The following is a 14,769-nucleotide window of genomic DNA, read 5'->3' on the forward strand; positions in this document are numbered from 1 at the left end:
GATGCTCATATGGCTCTCGAAACTAGGTAATAGCTGAGTTCATCAGCTCACAAAGCACTAATACAATTTTATTTGGTTTTGTTTATTTATTTATTTATTTTATTTATTTATTAAATTTATATACCGCCCTATTCCCGAAGGACTCAGGGCGGTGAACAGCCATAAAATAAAACATGTAGATACAAAATTTAAAATAGAGATAAAACTAATTAAATAAATTTGGCTGAGACATTTTAAAACCCCAATAAATTAAAACCAAATTTAAAATTCCATTTAAAAAGAGGAAAAGTTTAGGTCAGGCCAGCTTGATGGAATAAAAACGTCTTAAGCGCGCGACGGAAGGTACGCAGATCCGGAATCCTCCGTATCTCCGGGGGGAGCTCGTTCCAGATCGTAGGTGCCCCCACAGAGAAGGCTCTCCCCCTGGGGGCCGCCAGTCGACATTGTTTGGCCGACGGCACCCGGAGGAGCCCCTCTCTATGGGAGCGTACTGGTCGGTGGGAGGCTATTGGTGGCAGCAGGCTGTCTATTTAAACAAACCAGCCAATAGACATTGTTTAAAATGGCTGATTTTGATTCATCTTTGTATGAATCCAGCACTGATAGCATTCATAAGGAAATTACTATTGGAAAGAAGGCATAATGAGGGAAAATATACCCTACGGTATGGATAGATTCACACAGTGGAGTTTGGGTTTTGTCTGACCATGATCTGATCTGAAGTAAGCTTTTGTGATTTGTAAACTATGGTCAATGCCATTATAAAGTCATCACATTCTTTCTTTCCCACATTGGCACCTGAGAAATGCTTTCATATACCTTGCTATTTGAAGGGAATTCTTTACAGTTTGAAAGGGAATTGGAAGGAATTGATAAACATGTTTCAGAATTACTGTCAAGGGAGATTGGGCTGTTTGAAATACTTTTTTTTTGTTTTTGAGCAGGGGTTTTTGGGTAAAGACTTTTTTTGGTGTGTGTGTATGTGGCAAAACATTTTCTAGAGCCCTTCATGCACACTATCTGAGTAATGCTTATTCATTAGATTGATACTGTAGATCTTGGATGCTTGTAACTGACAAACTGATTTATTTTATATTTAAGTGTTACACTGTATTTTAAATGAACCTCATTTGAGCTGATGGAAATTTGACATACTGAAGATAAATGCATTTCAACTCTCAGTCCTGCAAACTGATATGAACACAAAACTATTTTAGAAAAATAGTGAAATAATAGACCAAAGAGATTTGCTCCAGTCAATCAAAAGAAGTATTGGAACCAAAACACCCCCCAATATCATGAATAGGTACCATGTTCATAAGAACACCACAAGATGTTAAAGATATACCGGTAGTCATCAGCTACTTCTTTTCCTTCTTTACACACAGGAATTTTTATCTTCTTTTATTTGGGAGGAGGAGGTTTAATGCTTTCTTTCCCAGCTCATTTTTCTCCTTCACCCTGCTATGGCTATGTCTTAAACAAACAAACAAACAAAAGGCATCAATGGCATTGTAATTGCTACCTGAGGTATGGTTTTACTGGTATAATTCATAAATTAGTTTAGAAGATTGCCTTGATCACAATTTGAACTGTGGTTTATAGAAAGTTAGCAGAAACATAGCAAGTTGTCTGGAAGTATAAATTCATTCCCTTTTGTCTTTTAGATAGATAACTGTTTTCACACTACTATGTGACATTTATTGTTATTTCATTGCTGTGAGGGTTGAACAAGAAGTAATGCTTCCATCTCCATAATGTTAGTTTAAATAGGTATATTTTAATAAATGAAACAGGAAAATAATCCTTGAAATAAGTTCTTTTGTTACTGCATTTAATTCTCCACATAATCACCACCATTTGCTACATGCTTCCAACGTTTGGACAGCTTCTTAAAGCTGTCACAAAAAAACTCCATACTTTGTCCCTTCAACCAGGTCCTGACAGTTTTTTCCACCTCCTCATTTGGGTGAAACAAATGCCATGAAGATATTCCCTCAATGTTGGGAGAAGGTGGAAGTCATATGATGCCAAGTGTGAACTGTATGATGGATGGGGTAAGACAATGAGTTCCAAATTCACAATAGCCTCTTGGGTGCCTCATGAGTATGAGGCCCAGAGTTGTCTTGTTGCAGCAAAATTTCCTTTCTGTTATTTCAAACTCTAGTTAATAATTATTTAAAATCTTTGGTATTACAGTGTAGCACTTAGGCAGGTTCAAAGAAATCTGTGTGAATAATGTCATTTATGACCCCAAGGAATGTAAGCTCAAGTCTTCCTGCTGAAGACTAGGTTTTGAATTTTATTGTGCAGGTAAAACTTTGTGATAATATTTCATGCTCATACTTTGTTTCTAAGACACTGATGAAGCCATGTTTCATCAGCTGTCATTTCTTCATGTGAAGCTGTGAAAAAAAATTATTACCTTCATTCTTGTACAATGACAAATGCTGCAAATGTCAACCCTTGACATTTTTCTTTTTGCCATCAGTATATGAGGAACCCATCTTGAATAAACTTTCCAGTATTTAGGAACATCAGTTATGTGGCCTATGGGTTCGTGTGAAATGCCAAGTTTGATGGTAGTTTCTCAGTGTTCATTAATTGTCCATAAACAGTTTATCAACCTTTCTGATGTGAAATTTGTGCTGTTTCAGGTTGTCCACTTTGATCTTTATCATTTGTGATAAAGATCATAAATTCACTTTTCCTAGTTCAATTGTTTGGCCCAGTGATGCACAGTATTAATATCAAAACAGTTATCATAAATAACCTGCATTCAGTGGTGAGTTTCAATCAGAAAGATTTCCTTGGCAAAAATTTCAATCACAGTGTATTACTTAAACTGCAGCAATGAGCATATCATGAAAAATGACTTCAGAACCTTTGCTCACAGCAAAGTCCTGCTGAAGGAAAGAACTAATGTGGAAAAACATATCAGAGCTTCCAGTACATCATTACTGTCTTCTGCTTTAGACTTTCAATATCGGAGTCATTACTTTTTATTCAACCTTCATATAATTAATAATCCAAATATATTTGGATTATTTGAAAGAGAGTTTGCTGTATTATGATTGAAGCGGCTAACTTCAACATTAATCAGAAACAGTATCGGTGGAATCTTATTGTAAAATTATTTATACCTCTGTGGAGTTGGCAGTATCACAACAATTATTCATGAATTGCTATTTATTTCATTTTACAGACATTTGTAAAACAATTATTCCACTCTTATTATCTCTCTCTGACAATTTTACAGGTATTTTGTATTTTTTTTTTGTACTTGCAGATTGAGATGAATTTGTGACAATAAAAATGTCTGTTCTTTAAAAAAAAAAACCTCCTTTGTAGCATGCAAAGATAATTGCAGCTTCCACTGAAAAAGAAAGGGAAATCCAATTCCTGAGATCCTGAAAGAAAGGAGAAGAAGACTTATCCTAGTGTGTATTGTTTCTGTCAGCTCCATTTGAAAAATGGGTGGAAGTAGAGAGAGTAATATAAATCCTTTAGTTTCTTACAACTAAGGAGAAAGGGGAGGGATGCTTGTGGTATTTCTAGACACATGGAAGAAGGAAAAGGAAACACCAGGAGGAAGATGATGTGTAGTCTGGAGTTGGCAAGCTAGTCTGAGGCCAGACATTCATTCATTCATTCATTCATTCATTCATTCATTCATTCATTCATTTATTTATTTATTTATTTATTTATTTATTTATTTATTTATTTATTTATTTATTGGTTCGATTTATATGCCCTTCTCCGGAAACTCAGGGCGGCTTACAATGAGTTAAGCAATAGCCTTCATACTTTTGTATATACCTGCTTAGTAGGGCTTTTGCCCCCCCCTAAGCAGTGTTCTTTTTTATACAAAGTCAGCTTATTGCCCCCACAATCTGGGTCCTCATTTTACTTACCTTGAAAGGATGGAAGGCTGAGTCAACCTTGAGCCTGGTGAGATTTGAACTTGCAGTAATTGCAGGCAGCTGGTGCTACTTAACAGCACTTTAGTCTGCTGCGCCACTAAAGCTCTAGGGATACAAACTCTAGCAAAAGGTCTGAAGCTGTAGGATTTAAGCTTGAAATATATAAATATGGCTAGGTTCCTAGATTTCTAGTTTGTATCTCTGGAATGTCTAATCTGGAAGTAACTGATCTTTATCATTACCAGAGGTTTTTTTGTGTTAAAAGCGGCAATGTTTCGACAGAATCTCATCTGCCATCATCAGGCTTATGCAAGGGGTCTTTTGCAGCAACTGCCGTTACTATTTCAAATCTGATGCTGGTAATCTGCTTTGCTGGGATGGCAGTTGCTGCAGAAGACCCCTTGCATAAGCCTGATGATGGCAGATGAGATTCTGTTGAAATGTTGCCAAAGTGCTCTCAATCTTACACGGGAGAAGACCCAAATACACCAAGACTTGCATACCTGTACCCATGAAAATCTACGAAAACACACACACACACACATATATCAGAGCTTCTTCCATTGCTAAATTTATGAATAAATAATTTTGTTCCTACAAAAAGATTCTTGCATGCTCTGAGACACTATTTTATAATGGATATTTTTTTTTAAGTTTTGGCCATTCTGATGCCGTACTGTGAATCAGGGTGGATAAAAATCAATGATTTTTTTAAAAAATAAAAAAAATCGGATTTTTAAAATTTAAATCGGATTTTTTTGATTTTTATTGAATTTATTTTAATAAAAAACTTTTGGGGTAAAAATCTATCGTAAGATAGTTTTCTATTTAAGATACATAAATAATTTAGTTTATTCAGCATGAAATGGAGCTTAGTTATGTAGCACAAGGCTGTATATTCTGCAACACTGGGACTATCGGTGAGTCAACAGCGGGTCAAAGGAGTAGCAGAGATGACAGTTGGTCTTTAAAAATTATGATTTAAATCAAGTTGATTTAAATCAAGTCTTTTTACTAGTGATTTAAATCATGATTTAGATCATGATTTAAATAGACTCGATTTAAATCAAATCCACCCTGCTGTGAATGAAACAAAATAGCTTTCCATTATGAAATTGCTAAGGCCACCTAGTCAAGCGTGTTTGGAAAATGTGTCTCTTGCTGACACAGTATTCCTTCCATCAAATATATGATTATTGAAGGTATATGTACAACAAGGACAAAAAACCAAGATGGGGAGTGCCTTCAAGGCAGCACTGACTAGCATAAGATCCTGGTTTCTGGCCTGGTATCTTAACCTCCAAACACTTTGGAAGTTGGTTTTCATAGAAGGACTAAAACCAAAACTTCATTTGGAATGATTTTTTTTTCAAAAGTTTCAGTTAGATTTAATCATAAGTATATTTAATATATTCTATTTATCTTATACAAAGTCAGTTTGATGTAGTGGTTAAGCTATCAGGCTAGAAGTAAGGAGACTGAGTGCTAGTCCTGCTTAATAACAAAGCAGCAAAGGCACAAAGCCAGCTGGGTGTCCTTGGGCCAGTCTCTTTCTCTCAACTCAAGATGGAATTACAAGCCATTTCTAAAATCTTGCCAAAAAAACTGCAGGGAATTGTCTAAGTTGTTGCCAGGAGTTATCACTGGCTCAAAGGCACAAAATAAAATTAAGTCATAAATATCTTAAAAGCTAGCAGTGAAAGGGGCCTGACAAACTATGGCAAAGTATTCCAAAATTTAGATATTGCAGTGCATAAGGTTTTCTAACCAACCCAGTATCCATTAAAAAAGGGCAAGAGAAGAAGGTTGAGATTTGGATGAACTATAGGGGCATGAGGAAAAAATGTAAAAAAAAACCCAATAAGGATAAGAATTAAGTGAAACTTAGTGTTAGTAGATTTAATCAGAATAGAAAGCGATTTTAAATATAGTGTGAATTAAATATAGTGTGAAGAGAGATCAGGAGAAATGGAGGGAATAAATTGGAGCTGTCTGTACAAGTGCATGCACTGTGATTGTTGCAATAGATAGTTAAAACAATGCACTCACACTCACTCTCACTCTTCATTTTAAAAAAATGAAATATTGATACAAAGTTATGCAGGCTTCCAATCCATTCAATGTTAGCCTAAGCTGTTCATGGTTACACCAATTCCTTTGATTCAGATTATAAAGAATTTATTTAGTTTTCTAATATATCTTTCTAAACAATTGTGACCTCTGGTGGATATACTGAAATGAACATCTGCAATGATAATCAAAGTTAAGTGTGAAAAAGTATTATTGTTCAAGCTATTTCTAAAATGTCATTTTAAAATAAATTCTAATACAACTGTAATTACTGAATTATTAATTTTTCAATTACAGACTTGTACAAATTTCAGGAATTTTCAATCTGGACATTCTAGCATTACCGTCTCACATACACTGATATAAGGAAGAATTGGAAATGTAGCCTGTTGTATATTAGTCATAATGATATACAGCAGGGGTGAAATGTAAAATTTGTTACTATCAGTTCTGTGGGCGTGGCTTGGTGGGGAAGTAATGTGACTGGGTGAGCGTGGCAAACTTTTTTTTAAAAAACTTTTCAAAGCATTTTTTTCTGCAACCTCTTTGGCCGAAGAAGTGGTAAAAAAAATGCTTTGAAAAGCCTCTCTGACGATCAGGCAACTCAGCTGGGATCGTCAGAGAGGCTTTTCAAAGCATTTCTTTTTACCATCTCTTCGGCTGAAGAGGTTGCAGAAAAAATGCTTTGAAAAGCCTCTTGACGATCCCAGCTGAGCTGTGCGCTCATCAGAGGCTTTTTTTTTTTACTTTTAAAAGTATTTTTTCAGCAGAAGAGGTTGTAGAAAAAATGCTTTTAAAAGTAAAAAAAAAGAAGCCTCTGATGATCGTGCGGCTCAGCTGGGCATGGTGGGGGGTGGGTGCAGGGATTTTTGCTACCAGTTCTCCAAACCACCCACTGCCATCGCTACCGGATCGGCCGATCCAGTCCGAACCGGGAGCATTTCACCCCTGATATACAGTATCATTTAGGCACAAACTTAACTCTTTTAGCAGTGGAAAGACATTAGACATTCTTTATTATTATTAAGAAACTTAGTTCCATCAATATTCAAAATATTCAATATTCAAATATTCCATCAATTCAAATATACCAAAGTGAAGTGTTTAAAAATACATGATAAACCATATCTCTAATCCAGATTAGCAGAAATATTGCATTTTCAGTCTTAGAATTGTGGTCTATCAAAGTATAATATAATGATATAAAATGCCTAGAGCCTTTAAAAATTGGTCCTGTCTAAATTTACACCAAATTAGTTCCAGGTTAGTTTATAAGAAGTAGCCATTAAGTAGAAATGTTTTTCAGACAACGAATAATACATTCAGTCTGTCATTGTTTAATTATACTAATTTTTCTTTTGCTCCACTGTCTTGCTTGGAAAATTGCTTGGAGATCTATTTTGTAGATTTGTATATGACACTATTTAAATAAGGTAATTAAATCTATATTGTCCTGTATTAATTGCGCTAGAATTATGCCACTATTTAGTATGAGGTTGTAGAAACTCGGGTTTGAGAGCTAAAATACACTGCTCAAAAAAATAAAGGGATCACAAGCTGAAGACATCCGAGATCTGAATCAATGAAATAGCCTTATTAAATACTTTGTTTGTTACATACAGTAGTTTTGTGTTCCCTTTAGTTGTTTGAGCAGTGTATAAACTATCATATCAACATTCTATAATAGAACTCAGGTGTCAAATACTGCGTATTCCCTTATATGTTTGCCTAACAGACTTATCAAAGTAGTATGGCATGTTAAAATTGTAATTTGTAAAATAACTCAGATATCTTCAGATTTACAAGCTGTGATATGTGCTTTTCCTAATTCTCTTCTTTTGGCTAGGATTTCGTGATATGTGTACAGATGTATAATCCCCTTATACCTTAAAGTCCTGGTTCAGGGATACAAATTTAATAAGATTATAATTGTTTATAAAAGTGTGATGACACATTATCAGCAGTAAAAGCAGTTGCTACTCTGTCAGGCCTGGAAGCCATCTTTTGCATTGGATCTTCAGGCACATTTATTGCTGTGGGAAATTGGGAGGGGGGATAGTATGAAGCAAGGGTGAAATATAGTCATAATAATATTTACGGGACCGCCTACTACCACCAATAGCCTCCCACCGGCCAGTACGCTCTCATAGAGAGGGACTCCTCCGGGTGCCGTCAGCCAAACAGTGTCGACTGGCGGCCCCTAGGGGGAGAGCCTTCTCTGTGGGGGCACCTACCATCTGGAATGAGCTCCGCCCGGAGATACGGAGGATCCCGGATCTGTGCTCCTTCCGCCGTGCTGTGAAGACCTTTTTATTCCATCAAGCGGGCTTGGCCTGATCTCTTCCCTTTTTAAATATGTAAATTTTAATCTGTTTTTAAATTATTGGGGTATTTTAATTTGTCTGGGCCAAAAAGTTTAATTTGATTTTATCGGGTTTTTAAATTTTGTGTATTTATGTATTTTATTGTTGGCTGTTCACCGCCCTGAGTCCTTCGGGAGTAGGGCGGTATACAAATCAAATAAATAAAATAAAATAAATAAAATAAATAATAATTCCTTTCTCAGAGAGCCAGGGACATCTTGCCCTGCACCTGGAGGGGTGTGGCTGGGAGGCATTTCCAGTTGGGACGGTGCTTTTATTGGACCATGTAATGAACTTGTGGGTGTGCTGGGCAGGAACTTAGACTTTCCTTTGGTGAGGAAAACCTGGAAACTTTTAGGTTCAGGTTTTCCCGGATGAGCCAATATGACATGTCTAATAAAATGGAACTTTGAGGAACTTCAAGCATCAGTGTCTCTTTTTGTTGGGGGTATTACTTGGAACCCTGACATACTGTATGTAATGGTATAAGTGTATCTCCAATGTATTGAACCCTATGTATGTATGTATGTATGTATGTATGTATGTATGTGTGTATGTGTGTGTGTGTATGCATGCGCGCACACCTGTTGAAATAAGGAGCTGTCCAGAATATTGGACGATGAAAACTAGCATTTATATTTCCTGTAAGTGTAAAGAGCACATAAATGCTCAATGTAGATGTCGACTTTTACATTCTGATAATTCATTGTCATTAATTAATTAATATTGCGACAATTTGCAGTCTTATTTATTGCTGGGAATGAACCTGCATACCACCATTATTACCGCACTCTTCATTCAAAGGCCAGAAAGAGGACAGAATACCTAGATCAGATTAGGGTTAGCTGTAGGAATAATGATTTATTATGATGTTTTGTTTTCTTTGTTTCTATTTTCATTTTTGTATTTTATATATTTAATATGGTGAATTGACTCTATAAAGTTTTCTTCTAAAATTTAATATTGCGTGAAATAAATTTTAGAAATGAATAAGTAATGTATAAGTTTTAAGCAGATATAATTTTTTAAACTAAGCATATTAATAAATATTCTTATTGTGTATATTTGCCTTGGTATTTCTATAAATAAATATTTTGAAGATTTTTCCTGTTGATTAACAAGATAATTTGTAAAATTTAACAAAGTAGCAAGAAATATTATGGAAAAAAAACACATTTTCAAACATCTTTTTTTTCTGATAGAATGTGGAGATAAAATAGGTCTTTATATTCAGTCCTGCCAAATTTCATATAAATTTATGAGAGGTTTCAATCTTTAAAACTCGCTTTATTTTAATGCATGGCATGCTTATTTAGGTAAAAGTCAGTAAAATTACTGCAGTAATTGTACCTAATATGTGGGGAATATCTTATATTGAGGAATTTGGAGACAAAGGTATTAGGTATTGATAACGACTATGAATGCATAAAATTGTAAATAGCCTGGTAATGCCAGAATCTTAACAAAGCCTACTGAAAATAAACAAATCATGTGGAACATTCTTTTATTATAAAAATAAAATAATAAAAGAAATTGCTTATCAAAAGGCATCTAGACCCACTTCAGAGTGTTGGCTTGTTGAAAGTTCTGCTTGATTTGAGGTTAATGGAGATACAGCCCTTTTCTGTAAAAGATCCCACAGTATACAATACATGTACCCAGAAATACATGTAGTTCCTACTTGCTGCATCTTCATAAACAAAATGATTTCATACCAAGGTGCTTTCAGTTCCAGCTGATGGCTGTGGGTGCCTATCTTGTATTTTATCCTACATATTAACTTTATATATAATTGGGGGTTTTTTGTTGATCAAATCATAGAGAACAGTAATTTTCTGTGCAATGTACTGTCTTTCATAATTACTGTGCTGCATCAGATTACAATGAACCTGATGAATTATAAGAAAAGAAAAATATTCTAAAGGTGAATATATTTTTCTTGTACATAATTGTGTGTATATTTTACCACTTGGTGTCACTGTTCTTCACAATCTTCCTTCATAAGTTAAAAGTAATACAAAAGTATATCTTCTGTATGCCTTTAAAATTTTCTTTTAAATATATGAAAATATTTACAGTAAAAATAAAATTTGTCATCTTAGAAACTAAACTAAAATGCCACTTAAAATACATTGATATGCAATTTGTCGAATTTTTAGAATGTCCTTATGCATGATGTATTCCACAATATATGAGGTTGGCTCACATTATATATTGTACTATCTCAGATATAATTACTATCAAAAATTGTTGTGTTTGAATTAATAAGAGTACATCCCGGGTATGATTCTCTCTCTATATATATTTTAAACAGGTCCTGATTGTTCTTTGAATGTCCCCTCAATGGAATCATATTGGATTCTGCCTAATGTTAAGCCATTTAGTCCATCTGTGAGCAGGGCTTCCCATAAGGCAATTCTTCATGGAAAGTTTATGTGGGTAATTGGTGGATATGCATTTAATTACAGTACCTTCCAGATGGTATTAAAGTAAGTTATTTCTTTTCTTAATTCTGTTTGAATTTTGTGTAAATATGTTGAATTTTAATGAACTCTCGCCTTGTTTTCTTGGCTGCATCATGGTTTAGTTCAGACTTTCCAGAAAGAGAGGGTTGAAAATAAAATACTGTGGATTAATGGACTAAATTGGGGAGGGTGGGAGTGGGGAATGAGGTGTTCCTTTGGAATGGCAGAACTGTCTGCTTTTATTTAAATTTGGTTTACACACATGAATTAAAAATGAACGATTCAGAGCTTACTTAAATGATGCAAAATTCTGCAGTATTACCATTGGTCTTGTCTCTCCTTAAGGAAATAAAAATTGCAGAAATCCAGGGATTCATTCACAGAATAATTATATAAATGTCCAAAAATAGCAAGACTGAATTATTTTTTTTTATTTTTTTTAAATTTGATTTATATGCCGCCCTTCTCCGGAGACTCAGGGCGGCTTACAGTGCGTTAAGCAATAGCCTTCATACTTTTGTATATTTATACAAAGTCAGCTTATTGCCCCCACAAACTGGATCCTCATTTAACCTACCTTAGAAAGGATGGAAGGCTGAGTCAACCTTGAGCCTTGGAGAGATTCGAACCAGCAGTAAATTGCAGGCAGCTGTGTTAATAACAGGGTGCTTTAAACCACTGTAGTACCAATGTTCCATTTTGAAGTTTGCTTCATTTGCAAGATTTTCCTATTCATCCCTACTACTAATATCTGGAAGAAACTTCTGTTTTCATAGATAAATGTCCATTTTACGCTAAATCTTAGAATTTCACTGAAACAGCCCGAGAAAGAAAACTCTATTCTCCATTGTTCCCAGAACAATTTCCCAGAAATTAACTTCTTTGTGAGCTGCATTTAAGCTCCATTTTCTTATTTTTCAGATTATCTATAAAGTGGCATTTCTTCCACCTGTATTTTAATTATAAAATTGTAGTATTCATTTTAATTCATGTCTTCATATTTTAGATTTCATTTTTTAAACTTTGTATACTTGATTAACATATCATAATTGTGCTGTGCTTAAAGTCTTGGCCCTTTTGGGAGTGATACTAAATACCGGTATCTTTAATTTTAGTGAAAACCAACTTGGGTTTCTGGCACTGCCAAGGCTTTCATACAATTGATGATATTTTTTGACACGGGTTTCATGAAACTGAACTTCCCCACAAAATAAATTTCTGAATCTTTCAGAAAATGCTCACTTCTGAGTATTTTGTTATTGAGAAAAACACTCAATAACACAGGTGTCAAACGTCATGTTGCCACCATGTGATGTTTCACAACGTTTTTCCCCTTTGCGGAGCTGGAGTGGGTGTGGCTTGCACGTGACGCATCTGGCCCACGGGCTGTCAGTTTGACATCCCTGCTTAATAATCAACTGAAAATCTTGTTTTAAAATTTATTCATTTTTTAAAAGTGTTTTATTGGTTAAAAATATTGATGGAATAAGGAAAAGTTGCAAAAATTAAATTCTAATTTATTATATTTATTAGATGTTATATGGCATATCAGGAAGAAACAGAAAATGATATTTTAATTTGTAAGCATCTATAAATCTATAATTTTGCTTCTAGGTAATAAACTATTTGTTCACTTTTTAGCTATAATTTGGAAAGCAGCATTTGGAATGTGGTGCCTATATTGAAAGGACCCCTTCAGAGATATGGACATACTATTGCTTTATATCAGGTTTGTTTGTACATCAAAATTATATTTGAATGGTCCTCCTCCCCCTCCTCCCCCTTCCTTCTCCTTTCATTCTAACTCATTCAGCTCCACTTATTCTTATAATGTTCTCTTTCCATATGACATAGTAACACTGTATTTTAGAATTCTGAATCAAGGATACTTTTTTTTCTCATTTCATTTTAGAATAAATCACCATTCCATGAAATAACTGTGCAGTTATGACACATTTTCTGGCTTAAGTGGGCAATCCTATATTTGATTACTAAGGAATAAGCCTCATTGGACACAGAATAACTTCTCTTTCTTCACTCTTTCATTCCAATACTGATAAAAATGCAAAATAAGAATGGAGATTATAGTTCCTAAAATATAGAATACAAATTAATGAAATATAAGCTTTTTTCTGCCATTCTCAGTGATAACTATTTTCCTCTTGATTGCATTCATTCTCAGCCTTGTGAGGTAGGTCAGACAGGAAGCATGGTCAGTGAGCTAATTCTACTTTGCAATAGTGGCGAATATCTGTAGATCGGGTGTAGGATGAGGATGAAAGTTTGTTCTCCAAACTTGTGGGTTGGTTTCTGAATGTTTTGTTACTAGGCTAGGTAACTTCTTCGGCAGAATTTAGGAGATCCCTTAAACTCTGCTGAAGATGTTACCTAGCCTGATTAAAAATGTTTGGAAACCAACCTACAAGCTCAGAGAACGAACCTTCACCCTAATTCTACTTTATTGTGAGGTTACATTATTAAGTCTTGCAAATCTAAAGGTACATTTCATCCCCATTCCCTTTAAAGTCCCAAAAATGATCCCTTCTGACCTGATCACATTCATGCTACAGGCTAAATTTCCTTTTCTTCTCCCTGTCTCTAGAGTGATTCCCACATACTGTTATATTCATTCTGAATATGACATTTTTCCAAACATCGGTACGAGGGGTGAAATGCTCCCAGTTCGGACCAGCTTGGGCGAATAGGTAGCGGAGATTGAGACTAGTTCGCCGAACCGGGAGCAATGGCTGGCTGGCAGTCCTGAACCGGTCCACTACCCGCAGTCCTGCCATGCTTCCCTGCCTTCCATGCTGCCTTCCTGGCGTCCCAGTGGCCAGCTTGCAAAGGCAGGCAAGCAGAAGCCCACGTGGAAGGCAGGCTAGCAGCTTACTCGCCCCCCCCCACTCAAGCAGCGGCTTCCCTGGTCAGCCCCAACAAGTTATGCATCCATAGCAATGGGGTGGTTTTGTTTGCCACGGTGGTGCTTCAGGAGGGCAGGTGGACATATTCATTATAGTTGTCAGCTGCAGACATATGCCTGCCGTCCCGAAGCACCACCGTGGCGAACAAAACAACCCCATTGCGCCGTGCCTCCTCCTGCAGCCAAACGCGCCCAGCCGTCCATGCCCTTTCCTCAAATGGGCTGTGCATGGGGCACTTGGAGAGAGAGCAAGCAAGAGAGCCTTGGCTTCAGATCGCTCCCTCCCTCCCTCTTTCCCTCTCTCTCTCTCTCTCTCTCTCTCTCTCTCTCTCTCTCTCACACACACACACACACACACACACACACACACACACACACACAAACAAACAGAGGATGGAGAGCTGTCTTGCTCACTCTCTCTCCAAGCGCCCCATGCGTTTGGGGAAAGGGCACAGAAGGCTGGGCATGTTTGGCTGCAGGAGGAGGCCCAGTGGAAGGCGGCTTTTTCAGCAGCATTTCCTCCCCTCTTTTGATTGCCCTGCAAGGGGGAAACTCTGCTTTTGCAGGAACAGGATGGGCGGTTTGTACGGAGGCTTGGCGGGGGGGATGCGTGACCCTCCGGGATGAAGAGCAGGGCAAGAGAAGGCTCTGAGGTTCGCCTGGGCAGTCAAGCCAGAGGGAAACTCAAAGCGTTGGGGGCTTCAGAAAGGAAGAATGTGCTTTTGTGCAGCTCCTGGCTTCTGTGACATTCTGTGAAAGACAGAATGTGCTTCTGTGTCAGAATGTGGAGCTCCTGGCTCTAACAGTGAGTGACGTCAAACTGGCCATGCCCACCCAGTCACATGACCACCAAGCCACGCCCACCAAGCCATGCCCACAGAAGCAAAAGAATTTAGATTTCACCCCTGATCAGTACCTCATTCAGTGTAAATGAAATGCTTTGATCCCACTGTCCAGTTTTTCTGCAAACTTTATTATATTCTATCAAAAAATAACCCATGTGTTTCCCCGTCTTAATCATTGTAGAA

At 36.5% G+C, this 14,769-nt stretch overlaps 1 protein-coding gene across 2 annotated transcripts in view; it reads left to right on the plus strand.

Moving 5' to 3' along the window:
- The window catches only part of ATRNL1 (attractin like 1), a 489,687-nt gene that overhangs the window by 44,151 nt on the left and 430,767 nt on the right, over positions 1–14,769 (plus strand). For both annotated transcript variants that reach the window (XM_034440210.3, XM_087872929.1), the window contains exons 6-7: positions 10,671–10,845; positions 12,463–12,550. In XM_034440210.3, the coding sequence (XP_034296101.2) occupies positions 10,671–10,845; positions 12,463–12,550 (263 nt within the window). The remainder of the gene's footprint in view (positions 1–10,670; positions 10,846–12,462; positions 12,551–14,769) is intronic.

This window comes from Pantherophis guttatus, chromosome 6 (assembly GCF_059756535.1).
Source record: "Pantherophis guttatus breed Tessera chromosome 6, ASM5975653v1, whole genome shotgun sequence".
NCBI classification, from domain to species: Eukaryota; Metazoa; Chordata; class Lepidosauria; order Squamata; family Colubridae; genus Pantherophis; species Pantherophis guttatus.